Source organism: Augochlora pura, chromosome 7, assembly GCF_028453695.1.
Source record: "Augochlora pura isolate Apur16 chromosome 7, APUR_v2.2.1, whole genome shotgun sequence".
In the NCBI taxonomy this organism is placed as follows: Eukaryota; Metazoa; Arthropoda; class Insecta; order Hymenoptera; family Halictidae; genus Augochlora; species Augochlora pura.
Window position 1 is genome coordinate 32,174,147 of NC_135778.1, and position 22,493 is coordinate 32,196,639.

Here is a 22,493-nt window from a genome sequence, read left to right on the forward strand (position 1 = left end):
ACAAAAGATTCGGACGTCGTGTCACTATGGCCACCATTCGTAGCGAAAAGGGTTGCGTGTTGTAACTATGTGTTAAATCTAGGATAGATCCGTGTTAGATGTACAGTTTTTCGTTGAATATCTCAGAGACTAATGCGAGACGACATTTCTTGCAGAGGGAAATATTGTTCAAAATATAAGAGACCTCTTATTCAATAGCTAAAAATAGATCAATAATTAAAAATGGATCAAAGAAAGGATTGAAATACTGGTATCGTTTTGTCTGCAGGTTTTCGTCTTAATGCAGTTCGACCCAGGTCTCGAGTACAAGCCAAGCAGAGGTGCTAGAGGAAAGGACGACGCCTCCTGACTGTTGCTGTGTAGCGCCCTCACCGATGGACCTTATTCCTACATCTAATCGTACAAAGGAAGCCACCATCATGCCGTCCGTCATCCCTACGGATCCATCAAACCTTCGTTGGCTGGCGTTTTGGTACGACATCGCGTGTCCTCAACGAAATATTATCGCAGACCCCGTCCATAGAGCAAGTCATCGCAACACGTCCGTTGTTTCCGCTGGTCATGCAGCGTTGCCAGCTATGGTTTCCTCGACTATCTCGCAGCCGGATCAGTTTCCCTTTAATAGTGTGTCCGCAATAATTCTTCGGTTCCTTGTTAATTACACATGTACCGCTGCGTGAGATTGATTTTCGACAAATTTTCTGCGTTGAGACGTGGTCGTAGCAAAGATGGAGGCGAACATCGTGACGAGCTGATTCGATGAAGAGAAGGGGATGAAGAAACGCAACGGAAAATAGAAGAGGAAGGAGAAGAAGAAGAGGAGGAGGTGGAGATGACAGAAGAGGAAGAAGGGAAACGGGAAGCGGCATGGTGAACTTATGGTCCGAGGGTAGCTACACGTTACACTAACCAAATATCTCAATAAGATACAAAGTGTATCGTCTTCCCTGGAAGGCAATTTATGGACTGAACGGCTTACCGTCAAGAGTAACAAACTGTGTGATTAAATCCCCCCTCCCTATCCCTTCAGAAGTACAGATATAGAAAAACAAACTGAAAGCAGGAGAAGAGAGAGAGAGAGAGAGAGAGAACCATAAACCCTAAAGAACAATGCGAGGCAGGCAGCTTAACCAAAGGTCACACGCTTGAGAACATCATCAAGGCTGATCGCTGAGGAATTGTAATCGCCTTCGCGACTTAACTGTATACCATCGCTGTAGCTCATTCAGGATATGTAAATAGGCACAGAAGAGATGTATCGCTGTTCCAAAGTAAACTGTATAAAAAACGGAGAACAAAGAGTATGCGCGGAGGAGAAGCCGAAGAGATATATGGGTCTTTATTGAGATCGACCTCATCGAGACAACTTTTTGTCCTTAAACATAGTAACATCATTCAATTCGCCGGGCAGAGCGTGTGTTCGTCTCTCATATCGTGATTTTGTACCTTACCTTGTCTGCAACAGTACATATGCATATATGTACATGTACATGTATACATGCATGTGCAGGGTGGCCCAGCAACACGTTGCAGCAAAACGTATTTTCCTGCTCTGAGCTGGAACATTGTTGGTTGCAGGTAGTTAAAAATTATAATTTCACAGCGAAGATTGTAACACTCTGTTACCATGTTCTGATGATATTAAACGAAATTCTTAGGCTTTGTTAAGATAATAGAGAATTAAAATTATTTTAACGTAGTTAGTTATATTCCGTTAATGTTGGTTAAGGATATTTTTATTTTTCTTTATTAATACTTACTTTATTAGCGTTAGTAACTAGTTGTTATTCAGAGGGGCAATATCTTTATTTTTTAAATATTTACGAAGCTGCTAATAGTATAGTAGTTGCCTAATTTAAAAGCTTGCACTATGCAGCAAGCCAAAATTTAATGGAAAATTATTCAATAATGTAATCTTGTTGTTTCATAAAACGTTATAAACGTTCATAAACGTTAGTTACATTTAGCGGCAGGTTTCTTTTATATTGTTACACAGTTTATTGTTATGGAACATTGCTTTTGCAAGCAGTCGTTTAAACGGTCTTACACAGAAGTATAAAAAACGATTGTTACGTGGGTGGGATATAAAGGGGTATAAAGGTGATGGAATATATGGATGGGATACAATGGTAACGCATGTTTTTAGTGCAGCTATCACATGGGAGAGAAATAATTTATAAAAATGAAACTAAAAATAAAACGATAAAATTGCGTACTTGTATGTCCAGCTTGAGTAGGAGTGTAAGGTATCGTGTTAGAAAAAGGGCCGCCCTGTGTAAATAGTTAATAGATCCGTTGTAAACGATGTGCCGAGACCCACAAAATAATAGAGTGCGTGTGAACAAGAGTGCGGGGCTTCGTGTAAACCTTTTCCTCGCGTCTCGCGTCGTATGAACAGAGAAAACAAAGAAATCGGAGAGAAAAATCTCAATCAAGCACTTTGTACAGGTTCTATACATAAACGTATATATATGTATTTATACGGACGCGTGTGTACATATATCTATACATGGCCAGGCGACATCTATGCATACATATATGCACGCATGAAGACGAGGAGACGATGAAGAAACCAAAAAACGAAAAGAGCAAAAAGAAAAAAAAAATGAGAATCGAGAAAACACCCTTTTCCACACGGTTTTGATTATAAATCGACTATATATGAATTATAGGTATATATGCACATATGTGTGTATACATAGACACTCTCTCTTTTATATATTTTTGTGAAAACTCACATATGCGTGTATACGAATGTACATATATACATACATTCATACACCCACGCAGATATGTATGTATGCATGTGTGTCGGCACGTGTGTGTATACATACATGGATGTGTATATACATTGAAGGATGAATGGAGTAAATATACTTAATTAAGGACATTGATACACCTGTACACACGATATACAACCTGGCGAAACAGTTTTTCTCCCTTTCCCAAAATATTCCCCGAATGCTTTCTTTATTCTCGAATATTTCCAAAGTTATTTTCGACTCCTACCACCCGCTCCTTGTTCCAGAAACGTGCGCACGCGCGCGCGACACTTTACGATACGCACACACAATCATACGAGATACGGATCTTTGCAAGGATCATCGGGGGCTGATGGCTAGGAATGGGTTCGAGTTACTTGCGAATTCGATCAAATTCGAATTCAGACATTACTTGAGTTTACTTGAGGAATCTTTTAATGGAAGTGCAAAAGAAATTGAACGATGAATGTTTATTGCAAGATTTTCGAGAATTGGAAATTTGACGGTGCCGGAAAGGTAGGAGAATCAACTGTAAGAGGTTTTGCCTGCGAGTAGATAGTCTCAAAAGGTTTTGCCTGAAAATTGACAGTCTCAAGAAGTTTAGGCGGTGATTTAATTTGAAACTGCGTTACTTTGTTTCTTAGGTGATATTTTGTTCTTCGGGTTTGAAAACATTGATTTTGCAATTTCGATGGATTGTTTTGTTTAAAGAAAAACTCGTAAAACTGATGACTGTACGCAAATTTACTAATACAAATGTGTATTATTGCTATTTCTTGTGGTAGTATTTTCAACACTCTTTAAGACGAATTTAAGAAATGTTTTTTTTCAGTTATTTATCAAAGTTTAAACAAACAGCGACGCGTAGCGACCTCTAACAGTTAAATCGATCACGTTTCATCAAAATGTTCGTTCATGTTCCATCGCGAAGCAAAAGAAAAACACGATTAAACGAAATTTCGTCGGGAATCAAAATTCAAAAATCATAGTTTTGACTTTGAAATCAAAGAAAGACCTTGCAAGGTCAAAATTCCAAAATTCGAAGCAACGAAAGCCTCACGCCTGCTTCGACAAACTTGAGAGATTCGCAATATAATCGGCAGATTGTTATGCTATCCATCTTAGTGCGTCGAATCCAGTTGATCTCGGAGCCCGAGCTTGAGCCCATCGCAGCCATCGGTAGCCCTTGAACTGACACGTTCCCACAACGGCGGAGCTTACGAGCATGAGGAAAGCAAACCTGGAGAAAATGAAAACGACGCAAGAGAGCGGACGCATCGAAAACGAAAAAAAAAGAAACAAAACAAAAAGAAAACAGAACAAAATAGACGTCGACGGAAAGACAAAGGAATCGGAAGGGGGGAGGTGAGGGGTGGACGAGTCGCGTGTGGCGGAGCGACCCTCCAAACACGGGACAGTGTCGAGTGAACCGGAAATGATCCGGAAGGAGCATCGAAAACGATCGTAGCATTCTCGAGGAAGGAGAATGACAAAGAAGATGAAGATGATGATGAAGAAGACGAAGAAGAAGATGAAGAAGATGAAGAGGATGAAGAAGAAGACGAAGAGGACGATTAAGAAGAGAAGTAGCTGTGGTAGACGCTGCCGTGTAACGCGATAAACGAGTCGCCACCGCCATCGCTGCTGTTTACAATATTCATGTGCACTATTCACTGCCACTGCAGTTCGTGTTTTATCGTTGTATATAACTTTCTATGTACGGGCTCGACCGAGAACTGAGACGCAAATGAAAACGAAAACAAAGGGGGGTGTTCGGGAGGGGCTCCATCTTGCACAAAACGCTTCTTCGAGTTCGCCCCCACCCCCGCGACGCGACGGCTGTCAATAGTGGCCGGAGTAACCGGCGCCCGTGAGTTTTATACAGACTGAATTCTAATCGCGATCGATTGTAAACAATAGCCACCATAGAGGAGTTTTTCATACATCCACGGCCGGGCGAGGGAGTCCCCTCTGATCGCGCACCGATCGTAGCTGAGTTTTCCTTGTTGTGGCCGATTTTTCGAGTTGCTAGCACAGAAGCCTGACGATCGAGCCAGAGACGTGCCCGAAGTACAGGAAATACGTAGGAGACGCGTTCGATTTCCATGCGGTCCTGGATGCTCGTAGTATCGCTGGGTTGTTTGAGTGTCGGCATAGGGATTACTGGGCATCCAGCTTCACTTTCCGTGGATGCATCGGCAGTTTCGACGATTTGTTTCAGGGCCGCCCATTTTCTTTCGTCTCCGGAGCTTTCTTTCGAAGTCATTCGTGTTCTAAATACATCGGGAATTTTGCGTCGCTATAATCCAGCGAACGAAACTGTATCAATCTTTGTTTCTTATTAAGCGACGAGTAGAATATTGATAATCGATGTCGCATGGTGTAATAATACCTGAAATTAGGGGAGGCGTTGATTGCCGTTTTATTAGTTTCGAATTTCTTCGCGATCCTTATTCTTCGCGGAAGCGGTACGAAATGTCAGCCATTTTGTCTCCGGAAGCATCGGTAGAAATGGGCGACGCCAACGTTGTAGAACGCACTATACATATTTCAATCGTTTCACGCATTGTTCTACTTTATCGATTCTCCCATTACGTTCTCCAATCGAGAAACAATCATGACGAAAAGAACGAAAAACGCGAAAAAAAAAAAAAAACAAAGCAAGTGAAAACGGTCGTAGCTGTGTGTGTTGTGCACATGTGTATAGAGTAATATATTTCTCGGTACCTAAATGTTAAGTCAATTAATTAAAAATCGTTCTGTTGCATTGTGTGCATTGTTTCGAATTTACGGGACAACGTGTTCTCGGTTACGCGCTCTCGTGGATCGTTCGATTAACACTGAATCGTTTGTACAATATTTTATCCGATGCTTCTAGCCGATGCTCAACTTGATTTCTCGATCCTAAATGGGATCGTGATCGATATTTCGATAACTGATTTCTAATTCGTTCCGCAGAAGCGAATACGATTTTGTTCGTTGGACTTCGAGGACGACACTGAATTGCATTTTTCGAACGAATTCTTTGTCCGGCATTGTTACCGCACTGGAACGCTAACGATCGAAAGAAACCGAAAGCAGATCACGATCGACGATGGAAATCGAGAATCGTTTCCGGTGACGGTGCAGTATTTTTCGAGAAACGCGCTTCCTCTCTTTCTTAATCTTCAAAAAGTTTCCTAATCGAATGTTTAGCGCCGCGGAGATGCAACGAGATGCTAGCGAGCAATAGATGACGTTTCTTATTGATAGCGGTTCGCTGACGTCACAAGTTGTGGGGAAACAGTGGTGGGTATGGAAACGCGACGCTAGAGAGGGAAAGTGTAAAGAAAGGTCTCGTTTCGTTTCGGCAAAAATTGAGAAGCCATTTTACTATGACAACAAAATTCAATAAATTTTTTCAATGCTTTAACAATGTATATTAATGCTACTTCAATCGACTATAACGATTTCACATTGGTTTAATTTGTATATTTGCTCTGACCTCGGTGTATAAATGAATGACGTACTTACTAGAATCTTACCATAATACTTTTACAGCGTCAGTTAATTTAATTTCGATTTTAAACTCTTTTAAGCACACAAATGTCAACGCAATTTTTGTTTGGACGACCTTTTATTGCCACTGTTAATTATACTTTGTGTACATATCAAATATAATTAGATCAAACGTTCGGTTATTGTTTTAAAAATCTCAGAATTGATAAGACTACAAATTCTGCGAGAATATTATTAGTAATCGAATTTTTCAGCTAACCTAGAGCAGAAGCAAAATTTTTCATTAGTATTACCACCGCTTTCGATTCGAAAACTTGGACTCTTCACATTCCCACAGTCATGCTCCCTGCGTCCACTGTCGTGAACCCCGAAGTAACAAAATGGCGTAGCACATTCTCTATTTTCTCAAAGCGAACTGCGAAACGAGGCCTTTTAAAAAATTCTCTACCAACCTAAACGAAACAGTTTATTGTAACCGACGAATTTATCTGGAAAAATCGAATCTTCTGATAACATTTATCAGGCTGTACCATTTCTGACGCGAATTTCACCGTCCAGGAAACGGTTCTTCGTTCGGAACTCGCCGAAAACCTGTTGGAGTCTTGCGTAAAAGATCATCGGTGGCCGACTCCGTTCAAAAAATGGCGAATCTCGGTTGACAATGGCGTACGACGGGAGGAGGAGAGGCATGAATGTTCCTAAATCTCCGGCGTGTCTCTCCGTTGCCGCTATTATGTTCGGTTCGTCACGTGACGCGAAGGATTCAAAGTTGCGCTGTGGATCTCCAGCTTGATCTCGCGCGACTTTCGACGGTTTCCATCGATAATCGAGCGGTTGCTTTCACTCTCTGGACAGTAAACTCGTGCCTAGCTGCTCGCGAGACTACAAATTACTCGTGCACTATCTCTCTATCTTAAATAATTACAGTCGCGCACCGTTTCGATTGATATCATTCACCCCCGTAATCGTAATCTCTCTCGCGTCGCCTTCAACGGCGCGTTCGTGTGCGTGCATGAGGACCGTGTGTGTATCCAAGCGATATATATTTATGTATGTATATATACATATACATATATATATATACACGGGCATACATATGTATGTATGTGCGCGTACGCGTACGCGTGTGTGTGTGTGTGTGTGTGTGCGTGCGTGTGTATTTACTAAACGCTACATATATGTAACGACGAAAAAACCCACGCAGAAAAGAAAACAATGAAAACGGAGTAAAAATCGAAACGAAAACACTGAAACATGTGATTCGACTTATACATATACGTATATATATGTGTGTATTGTATATGGACACGGTGAGACGGTAGATATATAAATACATATATACGTATATATATAAGCATATGTATATCTGTATTTATGTATGTATGTGTACATGTGTATACGTATGAGAATGGTATATACATATATGGTATATAATATGTATGTATATGTATATGAGAATTATAAGACACTGTATAAAGAGAAAAATGTGAAAAAAAATAAGAGAAGAGAAATGAGATGAAGATGAAATTAAGGCGCGCTGAGCGTTCGCCACCTTCGATGCCTCATTGACCTCATCTAATGCTTTTTTATCTGTACATTTACAATTTGTGTACCAATGAGGAACGTTGTTTAATCATGTTGTTGATGTTATTGTTAAAGAATGAGATTCAATATTGTACATAACTATATATTCATTATAATTGATGATATAAATAATTATATACATAAAACTTAAATAACAGAGCCCCCTTATGCCTCACACTTCAACGAGCGGATTCACGTCATTTTTTAAATAAAAAAGAGGTACTTTATAAAACATGGCTCGAGATATTTTCAATTCCGTGCGCGGTTGCCACTTCGTATTCCCAAAATTTTTTTCTTCCAACGTAACAAACAGCAGGTAAGTAAACGAGCATCTTCCAGCGGGATCTGTTTTATCGACGGTAAGGAAACGCCTCCGGTGACGTCACTGGCCCCGGAGATCCGCCCTCTGCGACTATTTCGCGTGCTGTTTGGTACATTACTTATTCTTGTGGAAAATAGAAATGTTTTACGTCAAACACGAGAAGCAGGAGATAAATTTAAGAGTATTTTTTGTTAAATGATTTAATGAGTTGAAGATAATATAACAATATTCTTAAATTCTTCTGGATTAATTAACTAATTGTAAGTTTATTGAAAAGACGATATCTGATTCTCTTAATGTTAACTTTCTAAGAGCATAATAAATGTTTTTTCAGAATTCGATGAATCCTGTCACACTTTGACCACTATTTTTTATTCGTATTGTCACAAAATAATTTATTTCTAGAGATTTATTTTTATTAAAGGATTTGATAAATTTTATTTATGAATCGTGTTGTACTTTGGAGAGTATATATTATAGATATGGGTGGGATTTTATTAATAATAAAGAACCTTTTAACTTTTTCTGGGAATATAAACATAGCTGCCATATTGGAACGCATCTTTATATGTCTGCAACAACTTAGAAATTAGTTTATTCGTATGTACCTACGGAATGACAATTTCATGATACTAATAATACAATTGTTATTGAAAAATTGAGGTGTTTATTGTCACATTTAAAATTTGTTGACCTTTTTGAAAAACTCAAATTTTTAATTTTAAGAACTTTCTGTGCTTTAAGCTGTTACGAGCCGAGGGCTAAAGGCAGTTGTGCGTGACCGAGGATTCGTTTGTTAGTAGAATGTGTGTAATTATTGAATCGTAGATGAGCCGCCGTTTATTTCACCGGCGGGTGCTACGATTCAGAGGTTAGGAGCTACTCGTAGATGGGCCGCCGTTTATTTCACACGCCGTTTAGCGTATGCCTTCAAGAAGGAAAGAAAAACGTCGGGAGAAAATCTCCGTACGTAACAAGACAAAACGCTAAATTGATAAAGGATACTATTTGAACTTATGTAAATATAAATTAAATATTTAATAGAAATATTAACGCCTTAAATGTTCTTAAATCTGTTGCACTCTGTTTCCTATTCTTATTTATGAAATAGATGATCTGCGGCACAGTTTCAACGCCTAGTTTTGTCACCATACAACACGTCTGAAAAATTTGCAATAAAAATGCAAATTAAAGAAATTGCAAGTGATGCATCAAACAGAACGAGAAAGCAAGACGACCTTCAGATCTCCTATTTTACATACATTGCTTTTCGAGAGAAGTATGCGAATAATAGACAGAAATATGCGAGAATTCAGCTTGTTATTTCTATTTATGAGTAGTAGATATTTGGTACGGTCATCAAATAAAGCCAAACGATAAGAAATGTCCCTTCGCATGAAAGGAAAGCAGCCTCCGGCTTGAATTCGGCGTCGAACTCTGAAGCCCCATGGTCTCCTGTTCACAGGGATATCACTTTTCATTTTTTTCATATCTCGACGCCGATTTTCAGCATTTCTAGGTCACATATCTGCAGACCTCGTCCCTCCAATACCTTAAAAAGCAACGTCATAAACCCTCAACACTTCTAGTTCTATCTCAAAAAATGCTATAAAAAAATTTTATAAATTCTTGAAGATTTCACTTTAGAGCCCAAATTTGAATAACATGTCTTTAGAATATAAATGTAATCAAATTTATTCTTCCGCCGTGCTATTCAATTTCTAGGTATTTTTATTGTACCAGAATTAACGGAGTATAAAGCAATATATTTATTTGAATGGCAACCAGAGTCGACTTTTAAATGTTCAATCGCAATTTATTATCTGCATTTATTTATTTCATTCTGATGTTCCGTGACTGAACGAACCTTTGCGACTTGCTGCGATCCTGGTATCGAACGTATCGTGATTTACTCTTGGCACTGCCTTTTCTCCCTTTCTTTTCCTCATCCAATAAGCCTCCTACACGAAACAGACTCGGGGTGCGCGTGTAACGACCAGATGAGTCAACCTACTTTCGCCCGATTGAGTCAACCATAGAACTATGCATCACCCACTGTATTTCGGCCCTTGATGATGTAAGGATGTCCGAATTAAACAATAAGACTTCGACTTCCACAAAACGTTTATTCGTTTAAGACCTTGTGGTACCCTCGTGCACGAAACGAGAACCACAACCGTTGCTCGCTGCACCCTTTTTATAGATTCGCGTCGTAGGCCGGTTACTTTTTAACCCCTTGCAGTATAATAACGAGTCAGACTCGTGGCGTTAATTTTATGCAAGCTGTGCTAAATATTAATATTATTAATTTCTTCTGCATCGAAATAAAAAATAAATTCTTCTGTTATCAAAATATAGAAACAGAGGTGAATGAAAACAATATTTGAAAAAAAAATTGTCTGATCCAATTACGAAAATTATTAAATACGAATAAGTGCTAGTCGTCACAGCATGAAAATAGCAATAGTGCAAGGGGTTAAAAACCTCGCTTTAGGCCCTCGTTGCTTGCCTAAGTCTCTTAACGGTCCGCACTTGGCCTGCAGATGTTTCACGGTATGTCAACGGCTATTGGGACATTTAGCTAAAATACTAAATCTAAGAAAACTCAATAAAACAGAAAGTTTCGCTAAATCTCAAAATAGCCTGAAGCCACTTGCTTCCACTTGCTTCCCTCCCGAAGTAATATAATAAACTGTTCCGGGAGGAGGTTCAAAGTCGCGAGTTGGGGAGCGGTTTTTTTAGTGGGTAAGAATTCCATATAACGTGGGGATTAAAAAAAAAAAATTATTATTATTATTATTATTTGTTGTTGTTGTCGGAAATATGGTTATTCCTAGGGAATCAGCTAGATATAGTGTTCTTGGGCAGCACTGGCCCTTGCAACCGAGTAATCGATATGCGCGTTCGTTAATAAGGTCCCGCTAGCTTTTGTTCTTCCGCTCCCTGGTTTCCTTCTTCTCGATCCACCAGTCGTACACGCAACACGTGCTTTTTGATCTCGCAGTAACATTAATCTTTCTTTTGTCTAAATGTATATATAAATAAGTAAACGTGTCGATTTGTGCGCTTGTTCCTTTTATGCGCTTATTAAATTCGCGTATACTATATATATATTCCGCGTATTACAATAAATCCTGACAGGTTATGGGCCCAGGGCGCGAATAAAAGTATTGAAAGGAAAATAGTGCTGGAACATTCTGTACACGTGTCTATGATGGCTACCACAATGAACGGCTTGCATCAAATTGAAAAATTAGACGGCACAAACTACGAAACGTGAAAAGTACAAATGAAAAATGTGCTAGTGTACAACAAATTATGGTCGTATGCTTCGGGAAGAATACTGAGGTCCGCAGAGAATGAAGCAGAATGGACCGCGATGGACGAAAAGGCTCTCGCGATAATTGTCCTATCGGTGAAAAGTAACCAGTACGGCCACATTAAGAAAGCGACGACTGCGAAGGAAGCATAGAATTCTCTGAATCGGATACATGAATCTAAGGGTCCTGTTAGGAAAGCGGTTCTGTACAAACAGTTGTACAGAATGAAAAAAGAAGCGCATCAAACGATGACGCAATACATTAGTCGATTTGTCGATAAAGCAGAACAATTAGAAGAAGCTGGTTTGAAAGTTCCAGAAGAAATGCTGTCGATAATGTTGTTGAACGCTTTACCCATAGAGTACGAAAATTTCTGTGTCGCGATTGAATCGAGAGAAGATATTCCCGATCTGCAATCGATAAAATCGAAACTACTGGAACAGAAAGCGAGATTAGAAGAACGATGCGAGAATATCTCGCGATGATCGGAATAACGACGCGTTGTTCGTTAAAAATAAAAACCTTAATAGAAAATACGCGCGTGTGAACTCTAATGAGAAGCATAACGAAAGGGACAGATATAAGTCGCAAATAAAATATTACAAATGCGAGAAACTCGGACATAAAGCGAACGCGTGTAAATTTAATGAAAGTAGAGTAGCGTCAAACTATTCGGCGAAGCATCGAGACGGCGCGATGCACGCGGTAGCACTAAGCGTTGAACCGAAGACTGAGGGACACGTCCAGACGGCCGTCTCGATCGAAGCAACGAACGGAAGAAGAAATAGTCAAGGTAAACATAAAACCTGGCTTACAGCGGGTATCGTGACCCTCTTCCTATCATCGACACCAGTGACAACATAACCTGAAATACCCGTTACGCGCACCAAGAAGATGTCTAACCCTCTCGAACAAGCCATATTGGCGCTTACCGAGTCCATTAAGATATTGACTACGCAGCAGGAAAAACTTTCGGAAAATACCACGGTATTAGCGGCCGAAAACGATAAACGGAGGCAGGAGATCCTCGCGTTACATAAAACCCTGAAATCTTCGTTCACGGACGACGAGACCACCGATATCTACGACCACGATAAGAACAACCCTACAACGCGGGACGAGGAAGACGATCATCGACCGGGCACCTCGTCACAACATTTTAATAAGGTCAGCAACCACGCGGAGGTTAGGTGCGAGAATAATACTCTAAAAAGTGCTAGGGACCTCGTCGACACAATAAAAATTCTTAAGGGACTGGATGACGCGGGAGTTGAAGATTTCGTACGCATGGTCAAACGCGCTAGATCACGCTGTTATGAACCGGAAATATTGCTCGATATTATAATTACTACAAAAATCGTTGATCAAGCAGAGAGAAGCATTCGGCACGTACAGATAAATTGTTATGAGGAACTGTTCGATGCGCTACGAACATACGTGGTTCCAAGCGTTTCGGCAGACGCCGCGAGGGATAAATTATGTACTATAATCCAAGGTAGAAATGAAAGCGTAATGAGTTACACTCTTAGGTTTAGGCAGCAGCTGAATGAATACCGACATGCGACGCAAAATGAGCACGCGCGGCCTACTGTCAGGCAAGTGGCTCTCAATATTTTAGACAAAAAAGTTGTGAGAACTTACGTAAAGAATTTGCGATACGAAATCGGCATATTAGTATACCCGAACAAACCAAACAGCATCTCAGAGGCACAAGGGTATGCCCTAGAAGCCGAAATGTGGGATCGCGATTGTAAAAATAAACGCGTGGCCATCCGAGCGCCGTCCGATCGAAATTGGCCCAGGCAAATCGAACAGCCGATAAACAATAGATCCATAGTGCAACAACTCGAAAAACCGGTAGCGCGCCCGTTCAGGAAACCGCTTCATAAAGAAATGTTAGGCCCGTATGACCCTCAGGAATGGTTATTGAGGTTAGATAAGATATTACAAATCGCTATAGAACAACGCCATACCGTTCTCAAATTATATTTACCCGAAATGATTGGATTAACAGAACTCGTGGAACTGCGCCAGATTCTTAGTTTTCTCGGGTACAGATATTCTGATCAAATTGAGATTATCTTTTCGGAAAACCCGAAAGAATTAAGTAAGGAGGAACGTTCGCGACTAATACAAGAATGTCATAACAGCGGCCCTGCCCAGCATTTCGGAGAAAATAAGACCCTGAAACGCGTACAAGAGAAGGGCATCTGGACGAATATGGAAAGGGATGTAGTAGAATTCGTGAAAAGTTGTGAATCTTGTCAGAGGGAAAAACTAATTAGAATCCGTGGTAAAGAACTTGCAGTCATACCAGAGACACCGTACGCCCCAAACGATAAGATCGCGATGGACATACTCGGACCATTGACACCCACCAATCGAGACAACAAATACATACTGTCCATACAAGACATTTTAACAAAATACCTGTTATTAATTCCATTAAAAACCGTAGACACCATGACAATCATAGACGAACTTCTACGACATTACATTTACGTATTTGGGGCACCAAAACACATACTGACCGACCAGGGATCGAATTTTATCAGCAAAATGATGCAAGACTTCGAATCACAGTTTCAAATCGGACACATTAAAACAACGGCATTTCATCCACAATCTAACGGCAGCCTAGAGCGTACACATAGTACAGTATTAAATCTCATTAGGACATGCATGCGCGAGAAGAACAATGAATGGGACGAGAATTTACAACTCGTCTGCGTAGGTTTTAACACCGCAGTACATGAATCCACCGGTTTCACCCCATTTGAACTAACTTTCGGCCGCAAGGCAAATCTTCCCTCAACCATAGCCGCCACACCTCTGCTATCTTATGAAGAATTATTTAAACAATGGAAAAATAAGCACAATACCTACGTGAGCAAGGCACGCTATAACTTAGAAAATACAAAGAAAAAAACTCAACAAAGAACTACTGAAAACATTATCCGAACACAACCCGTATTCAATATAGGAGACTACGTGTTTTTACACAACGACAATGTTAGAAAAAACAAATTGGAGCCCGAGTGGCTCGGACCCTACCCGATCTTAAAAACCTCTCCTCCGACTTATACTATGACCTCAAACTCGTTAATCAAAACCTCGATGTTTTATTCAAAAATCAGAACGAAATAAGTAAAATCATAGATAATCAAACTAAAATCATTAAGTCCGTATTAGACAACCCGAGGGTAGAAGGGGTACAGCGTCTATACGAGGAGGAAATAAAATTATACAACCAGAGTAAACAAATAATCATTTTTCAAAGCCAACTTCTCGCGATAAATTCATTGATAGACGAATTAGAAAACGATCTGGACACCTTAACGACAGCTGTACACATCGGGAAAACCGGCACAATCCACTCCCGTTTATTAAAACCAAGCGATTTCATCCAACACCTAAGAAATTTAGAGGAACAAGGGTCGAACAAATCCGCCTTTCTCCTAAACGACAATAATTTCCAAACACTCATTAGCATTACCACCGTAAAAATTGTTACGCGAAACGGGAACCTCATTTATTACATTAAAACTCCGATCATAGGTACTGTAAGTGTATAGTATGGCTGAGAGTGTGTGGTATGTAAGAAGGAGTGTGCGGTTGTATTAATGTATAGTAATAAGATAACATGAATGCATGGTTGTGTGCGTGAAACAAATGAATGATTGGGATTATCGATCGGGCGAGGGACAACGGAACGAGGTGGCCACACTTCTTCGGTGACGCCACGTGGGAACAGACGTTTTGTGTATATCTTTGTTAAATAAAAGTTAATATTATTCCGTTAACCAAGTTCCTTACAGTACCAAAATCTGGCAGCTGATTAGATTATATCCGATACCACGCTATAACGAGTTGACCAAGGGTTACACGGTAATTATCATTCCACGCTATTATTATATTAGGGAAGGAGCAAATTACATTGCCGTAGATTCCACGTATATAGACAAACAATGTAAAGAGATTCATAACGAACTCATTTGCGAACAGACCCTACCAATCCGTCATGTAACATCCAAACCTAACTGCGAATTACAGTTATTACAAAAAACAATCACAGACCCAAACAAATGTACTGTAACACCTGTTAACATCGTCGAAATAACTTTCGTGCACGTCTCGGCTAGCAATAGATATATAATAATCCCACAAAAACCGCTCGATGTACAAGTCGTATGTAAAGAACCGGCTACCGGTGTCTAACAAAGTATTCAATCTTACTTCTATGTTGTCCATAACGAAATTTAAATTACGGTGAAACTCATCCTCCTGCGGGGTGGAATTTTCAACAAAATTGACTTGGGGCTCTCGCTTCTTGGGGCAGGCAGGCAGCAGGTGTCCCGTCTCTCCGCAGCCAAAACAGGAACCTTTTTCTCTCCTCGGTAGACGACACTCACTTGACCAATGACCCATCCTGTTACAATTGTAACACCGAACGTTTGCAGTTGGCGGGGAAGGCTTGCCCTCCACCGACATTCTCGTTTTGGATTGAACGGCGAACGTATCAAATCCACGCTGATTTCTTTCCTCGCTGCCTAGCGAAACTCTGCTAAACGCTGCAAGGAGTTCCGCCGTCGACTTAAAATTGGCAAGGCATGCTTGATTTCTTAAATTGATGTTCGGAATGCCATCTATTACGTATTCTATCGTTCCCTCTTCCGAAATCGACACATTATTGGCCAAGGTAATTTTATTATGGCAATACTGGCTAAAATGTTCGCCGACGGCCCATCTCCTGGCTTCCAGCTTCCTTTGGGCCTCCAGACTGCTTTCCCGACGGCTGAACATTGTTTCCATGCTCCCGAGAAGCTCGTCCACGTTGATCTCCAAATTTTCAGATCCTGAGTGGAACCATTGCAGCGCCTCTCCCTTCAATTTAGATACAATTAAGATTCTGGAAAAATTTTGGTCCAAACCGTAGGTCGAAATCAACAACTTTAATTGTCTCTCCCAATTGCGAAATATTTGATTTCTTCCATCAAAGTCGCTCAGGAGATCACCGATGGCCTTGACAACTCCCTACGCATCAGCTCCCTCTCTCGGCGTAGAAGGTCTACCTCCATGCGCAACAAAGAATCTGCTGGAGATTCCTCACATGCGTCCTGCCAGATCTGTGCATCCCGTCGCAGCTCATTTGTTCGAGGCGTCCCGCCAGCCACGCTTTCCGTTGTCTCTGCGGCGGCCATATTCTCACTTCCGACCGATCGCTTCGTCGGCTCTTCCACCCAAGCTCGATTTGGGAATTTCTCATCGAGCCGTTGGATTAATTCCGATTTATTTCCCACTGTGGAAAATCCATGTCGCCGCAAGATATCTTTCGGCTCATTCACCAAGAAATTACGTTGATCAGGCTGTGCCATGACAATGTTCTTTTATTTTTCAATAGTTCAAAATGTTCTAAAAGTCACCCAGAAAATTACAAACCGATCACTCAGAAAATCACACAGAAAGTCACTCAGAAAGCCACGGGGAAGTCGCACAGAAAAGTAACGGAAAAATCACAAACGAACAAAGAAAGAAAAAAAATCGTTAGACAGTAAATGTTCGCAACACAATCACGATTTATAGCTTTTGTGAATCCTTTATCCCACTTCTGATTTGTAAGGAACTCGGTTAACGGAATAATATTAACTTTTATTTTACAAAGATATACACAAAACGTCTGTTCCCACGTGGCGTCACCGAAGAAGTGTGGCCACCACGTTCCGTTGTCCCTCGCCCGATCGATGATCCCAATCATTCATTTGTTTTACGCACACAACCATGCATTCATGTTATCTTATTACTATACATTCATACAACCGCACACTCCTTCTTACATACCACACACTCTCAGCCATACTATACACTTACACTTTAAGGAAATTGAATGTACAAACTTTACACACGACTTCGACGAACTCAAACATGTTATACCAGAATTACCTCTGCGAATAGATCATAAGATTATAGAAGATTATAATATTAAATTGAATAACATAGACGAGAGATTAGGACAAATTGTAAACTCCAAACGTGCGAAAACCTGGCAAGAAATAACTACGTCGACCATTCATTATATCGGTTACATATCAATCGCTGTTATCGAAATTTGGTTACTGAAAAAGGCAGGCGTTGACAGATTTATACCTAACACCGTGTGCATTAACCTCTTTTGTCAAACCAACAACCAATCAACGACCACAAGGGAACCGTCAACACCTCGGCATAATTTGATGGAGACGAAAACCGAAGAAATAGGGCTGTTCTCCAGGCCCATCGAACCACCCGCAATAAGAGAGCCGAACATCCCCACCCTCGAGCCATCAAGACCGTTGACATTCAAAAAACGTGCACGATTTGGAGGACCAAATCCTGTCTAAAAAGGGGGATGTGTAACGACCAAACGAGCCAGGTCAGCTTCGCCCGGTAAAACACCAACAAAAGAACATCGGCCGTACCTGGTCTGCAGACGTTTTACCGGAGTCTCGCTACATTTCCAGAAAACATGTCAAAAGTCACGTACACACCGTATAGCCATAAAACTACGCCCCCAACAAATGTATTTAAGCAGCAAAACCCAAAATAAAGCTCAGAATTTTTGACACAGTCAACCGGACTAGACCTGTGTTTGTCTTTATTCACCTATCCGACCGAGTATCTACGGAACGCGATCGTGTTAGAGTGCGAAGTTGTTTAAAATCACGTTTACCCCGTAACACACGCGGTACACGAGACAATAGCTCTTGAATATGCGATCCTGGTTCCAGATGTATCGAGAACGATTCGACCTTCTCCATTTTGATGCCTGTAAACCTTACTAACGGCACCACCGCCTCGTTGTAACGCCCCTACTCTCTCTTTCTCTCTCTCTCTCTCTAACTCGAATTCACTACACCCGTTCACTATTATATCACTTCAAAAAAGGCATCGACCAGTCAGACCCGCTGAGTCGACCGTATCGCCTACACGACCGTGTAAATATATTCGGAAAACCGTGCTCGATGTTGTAACACCGAATCCTGAATTTGGTAAAAATGATCTCGGTTAAGTAACCGCGGATATTGTCGGGGGTCGCCGTTGAATAATACGTAACGAATTAAAAGGGGCAATAATAAATTACGTAAACGATAGGGATAGATCGTAGGAATAGATTCGTAAACCAGTAAATTACAGGATCGCTTCTGGCGGAGGAATGTTGTTAAATAACACCGGCCCGCGCGCACCAACGAGGAAGTAGTGTAAATTGTTTAATGGAACGTGTCAGTGAAAGTGGCGAGGGGGTACAGCGCGAACAGAAGCGCATTTGGTGCCATATTACATGCGCAGTGTAAACAACTCCGTTACATCGGCGTAGCAGGAGAATAAGCCGGCCGAGGAGGTGCCATGGCGGGAAACCGGACCAACCAGAGGCACATATTAGCGCGAAGCACTGCATCATTCTTATTTATCATTTGCAAAATCTGTGCGCCAGCAACTACTCCGCCGAAAATTATTTATAAATCGTCGCACGTTTAACACGCAACATCGGTCATTTCAAACACAGAATTTTTATTTTCAAAAAATATAATCGGTGAATGTTTCTGCGTCGCTGCGTCACGCAGATTTTGCACCTGTTACTTGTAAATAGATTTTGAACTTGTTAAGATTATATGTAGATGGGTTTCGCACCCGTCGTTTCATAGATTATTGTTAAGACGCAATAATTAATGCAGAATTTTGAAAAATATTGAACAGAGATTTTGGTAACAATTAATATTCTAATAACATAATATTAGAATTATGTTTAATTCCGTTAATACAGCACTCACTCGAAACTTCCATACGCTATACTTCTCACCATTAAATACTTTAATATTTCTTTTAATGCCTGCGTTTTCCATTATTTTAAATTTTATATTTAACGTTAATTATATTATTTTTAACTATAACACTTTCACCATACACGAATCAGAAATAGTATTTAATCCGTAAAATTAGAAAAACGTTAACTGGGCCCAAAACCTATTAGAATTATAAATTGATTATGGGAATAATTAATTATTACACACTATTAGAACTTTAATTAGCACTTTTATTATTTAAAGAAAGGTATAAATTACGTCCTTTCTATTTGAGATATTTTAGGTAACTAACACGAATCAATTCAATCAAAACAATAACGATCAGAAGAGATTCAATAAACCATCGCACGCCTTCACATCATAAACATATTCGGTGGTAAATAAATAAACCATCAATTTGATTGATTTTTGCATTCAACTTATTTGTTGAAATTCAACATATTCATTAAAATGTAGATCGTGGTAGGTTGCCGATTGCTGTGTATTCTATCGCGAAAAAAAGAGAGGTAGATGGTGACCATATTGTAAGTAATGAGTTAACGTAAGTAATTAGTTAAAGTAAGTAATGAGAACCATAGGATTTTCTCCCGTCGAGGAAACGACGAGATAGAGGAATTCATATCTCTCATATATCGCAAGATAGGGGAGTATCATGTTCAGGAGCATCGAGTTATGGCGTAGCATACATATTTCCATGGAGTACAGCAATTCACCATGGCAACACCCTAACCGCCATTATGAGCTACACCGTATAATTCAGAGACACCATGATGTCGAAGGTATCACAATTCAGGAATTAACACGCGAAACAACGAAATTAAAATATCGCGTTCGATCGTTTCATTCTCTCCGCAAATTGATACTAATCAATCCAGCATAACCATGACGACCTTATCGGTGGCATAAATGAAATATTCACTTCCCTTGTATCGTCACATTTCTGTCTCTCGCGCGAGTCGGAAGGATACACATCGAGGATTCTAATATTCACCTCGCAACAGCGGATGAAATCCTGTTCAAAATGCGTAGGTGTATCTTGTTGACGGGGGAGCGTGAGCGACCATGTGAATTCCACAACTATACTCCCTGGTTTCGCATGCAGAGATAATTAAAGAACCTCTTGCAGGACTGGAGTATCAAGCAAAAATTACTGCGCCTCGGCGTTTTAGCGTGATTGCGATTAAATCACTTTCATTGACTATACAAATCTCTTCATGGTTCGAAAAATTTTATACAAATACATTTTTCGTCCAAAAGAAGCTTAGAGTGACCACCATGTTGGTCAAAACTTTTAACATTATAGAATATCAAATTGAACCACTTCACTTTACTCAATGTTGGTGCCTATGTCTACTTTGTTCTAATTTTTGCTCCAAATTCCAGCTACTATGACAAGAGTGTTCGTTGTAAAAAATAGGCTTAAACTATTACAGTGATGACTGCAAAGTTTTATACACACTCGACTTGAACAATACCAATTTCTCTGCTTTTGATACATATTTATTCTATTGTTTGTTTCTAAAGTTTATCCCGGCATCCAAAATTGTTTCAGATTCTTAGGCACCCAACGAAAAAGCTGACAGGCCATCGTTATAGCCTTTGAGATAGAGCCTAGAGATTTGTTCTATCGTATACTCTAAAAATTGATCCCAGCATGCAAAATTGGTCCAAATTCTTAGGCATCCAGCCAAAGTGCTGGCAGACCATCGTAAGGCGAAGTCGGACGAAACCATGGGCTCCCTGGTAAAAACCCGTTCCTCCCACTGTCGGAAGAACTGGTGGGGCAAGATTGTTCGGCTCCTCGGCTGCCCTTTCGGGAACCGCGAGAGCAGAGAGCGCGGGAAGCGGGCGGAAAAGTTCCCAAGGCCAAACGAGCTCCATCCACCTGCTGCTTTCCTGCTGAAAATGCGTGGGCGCGGTCTCCCCGAGGGCTGGCCGAGGCCAACGAAGGTCGCACCCTTTTTCGGCCGGCGTGTGTCTAGCCCTTTCGTCCAACCTCTCGCCCGACCATCTGTCCCCTACCAAACTACTCTCGAGCAATGCTCGACCGTTGTTCTCCGACCTCTCCGTCTTTCCTCGTACCGATCCTTCGGAACCGACCCGCTGCTCGCCCAAAGGGATTTCCGGCGCACGCGCTGCATCGCGCAGCCCAACGCTGCGCTCGCGGCGGGGGTTTATTAGCGGAGGCTTCATTCGGATCAGTCCTGTCTCGCCTGACGCTTCTGCCCGCCGTGGCACAGGGACCCCCTTCCTCCTCCCTACGACCGTTGCCATGGTGTTTCAACGCCTGCCGGCGACTCCTTGTGTGCGGGCCTGCCTGCTACACCCACGTGTCCCGAAATTCTCCTGCAAACCGGAGACCTCGAGATCGAATTCTATTGCTCTTTTCTTCCACGCCAATGGCTTGTCGCCCGGTGTCCTGCTAACAAGTTTTTTTTATCATTCTCGCTAGTCTCACAGTCTCTGCAGGATGTACTACCTTTTTTCCAGGTGCTGTAATTTTTCATGGGCACCGCCAATTTTTTCTCACGTGTCAAAAGGGTCAGCTGAGTTCTGCATTTTATTTTCCAGACGCCAGAAATTTTTGCTTGGGTCGGGATGTATTCAACGGAATGCACTTTGTGCAAGTCCTACAACCTTTCTTCAAGTTCTATGTTCTTTTTATAGGTATTATAATTTTTCTTAGTGCACAATTTTTTCCTAAACGTCACTATATTTTTATAAGACCAAAGTGAATGTAGGGGGTTCTGTGTTTCTCTCTCCGAACTGTGAAGTTTTTTATCGCACTCGTATCTTTCCGTCAGCAGAACGCACTTTGTAAAGATACTGCAACCTTTGTCCAAGTTTTACAATTTTCTCATGTTTTCTCATCTCACAATGTCTTCATATTTTTGCTGGAGAGTGTAGAATTTATTCTATCGCAACAGAATTCTTCTCATGATCCAGAAGAGTTCAGTGATCATTCTCCTGACCCATGGAAATTTTTCCTGCACTCTATATACTTTTCAGTCTGACATAAGCACTTCGTATAAATCCTACGACCTTCCTACAGGTTTTACAAACTTTTAACAAACTTCACATTTCTTCTATAGCACGCAGCAATTTTTCTACGATGATCTAAATAGTCCCACGCCTCGAAACGACGTCTTATCGCCATACGAAGCTTGAC

General features: G+C 40.9%; 1 protein-coding gene across 44 annotated transcripts in view; it reads left to right on the forward strand.

Annotated features, from left to right (window-relative positions):
* Slo (calcium-activated potassium channel slo) overlaps positions 1-7,976 on the forward strand; it is a 157,145-nt gene extending 149,169 nt beyond the window's left edge. For all 44 annotated transcript variants that reach the window (XM_078185004.1, XM_078185016.1, XM_078185027.1 and 41 more), the window contains one exon: positions 269-7,976. In XM_078185004.1, the coding sequence (XP_078041130.1) occupies positions 269-349 (81 nt within the window). In that variant the 3' untranslated portion in view covers positions 350-7,976. The remainder of the gene's footprint in view (positions 1-268) is intronic.
* The last annotated feature ends 14,517 nt before the right edge of the window (positions 7,977-22,493 follow it).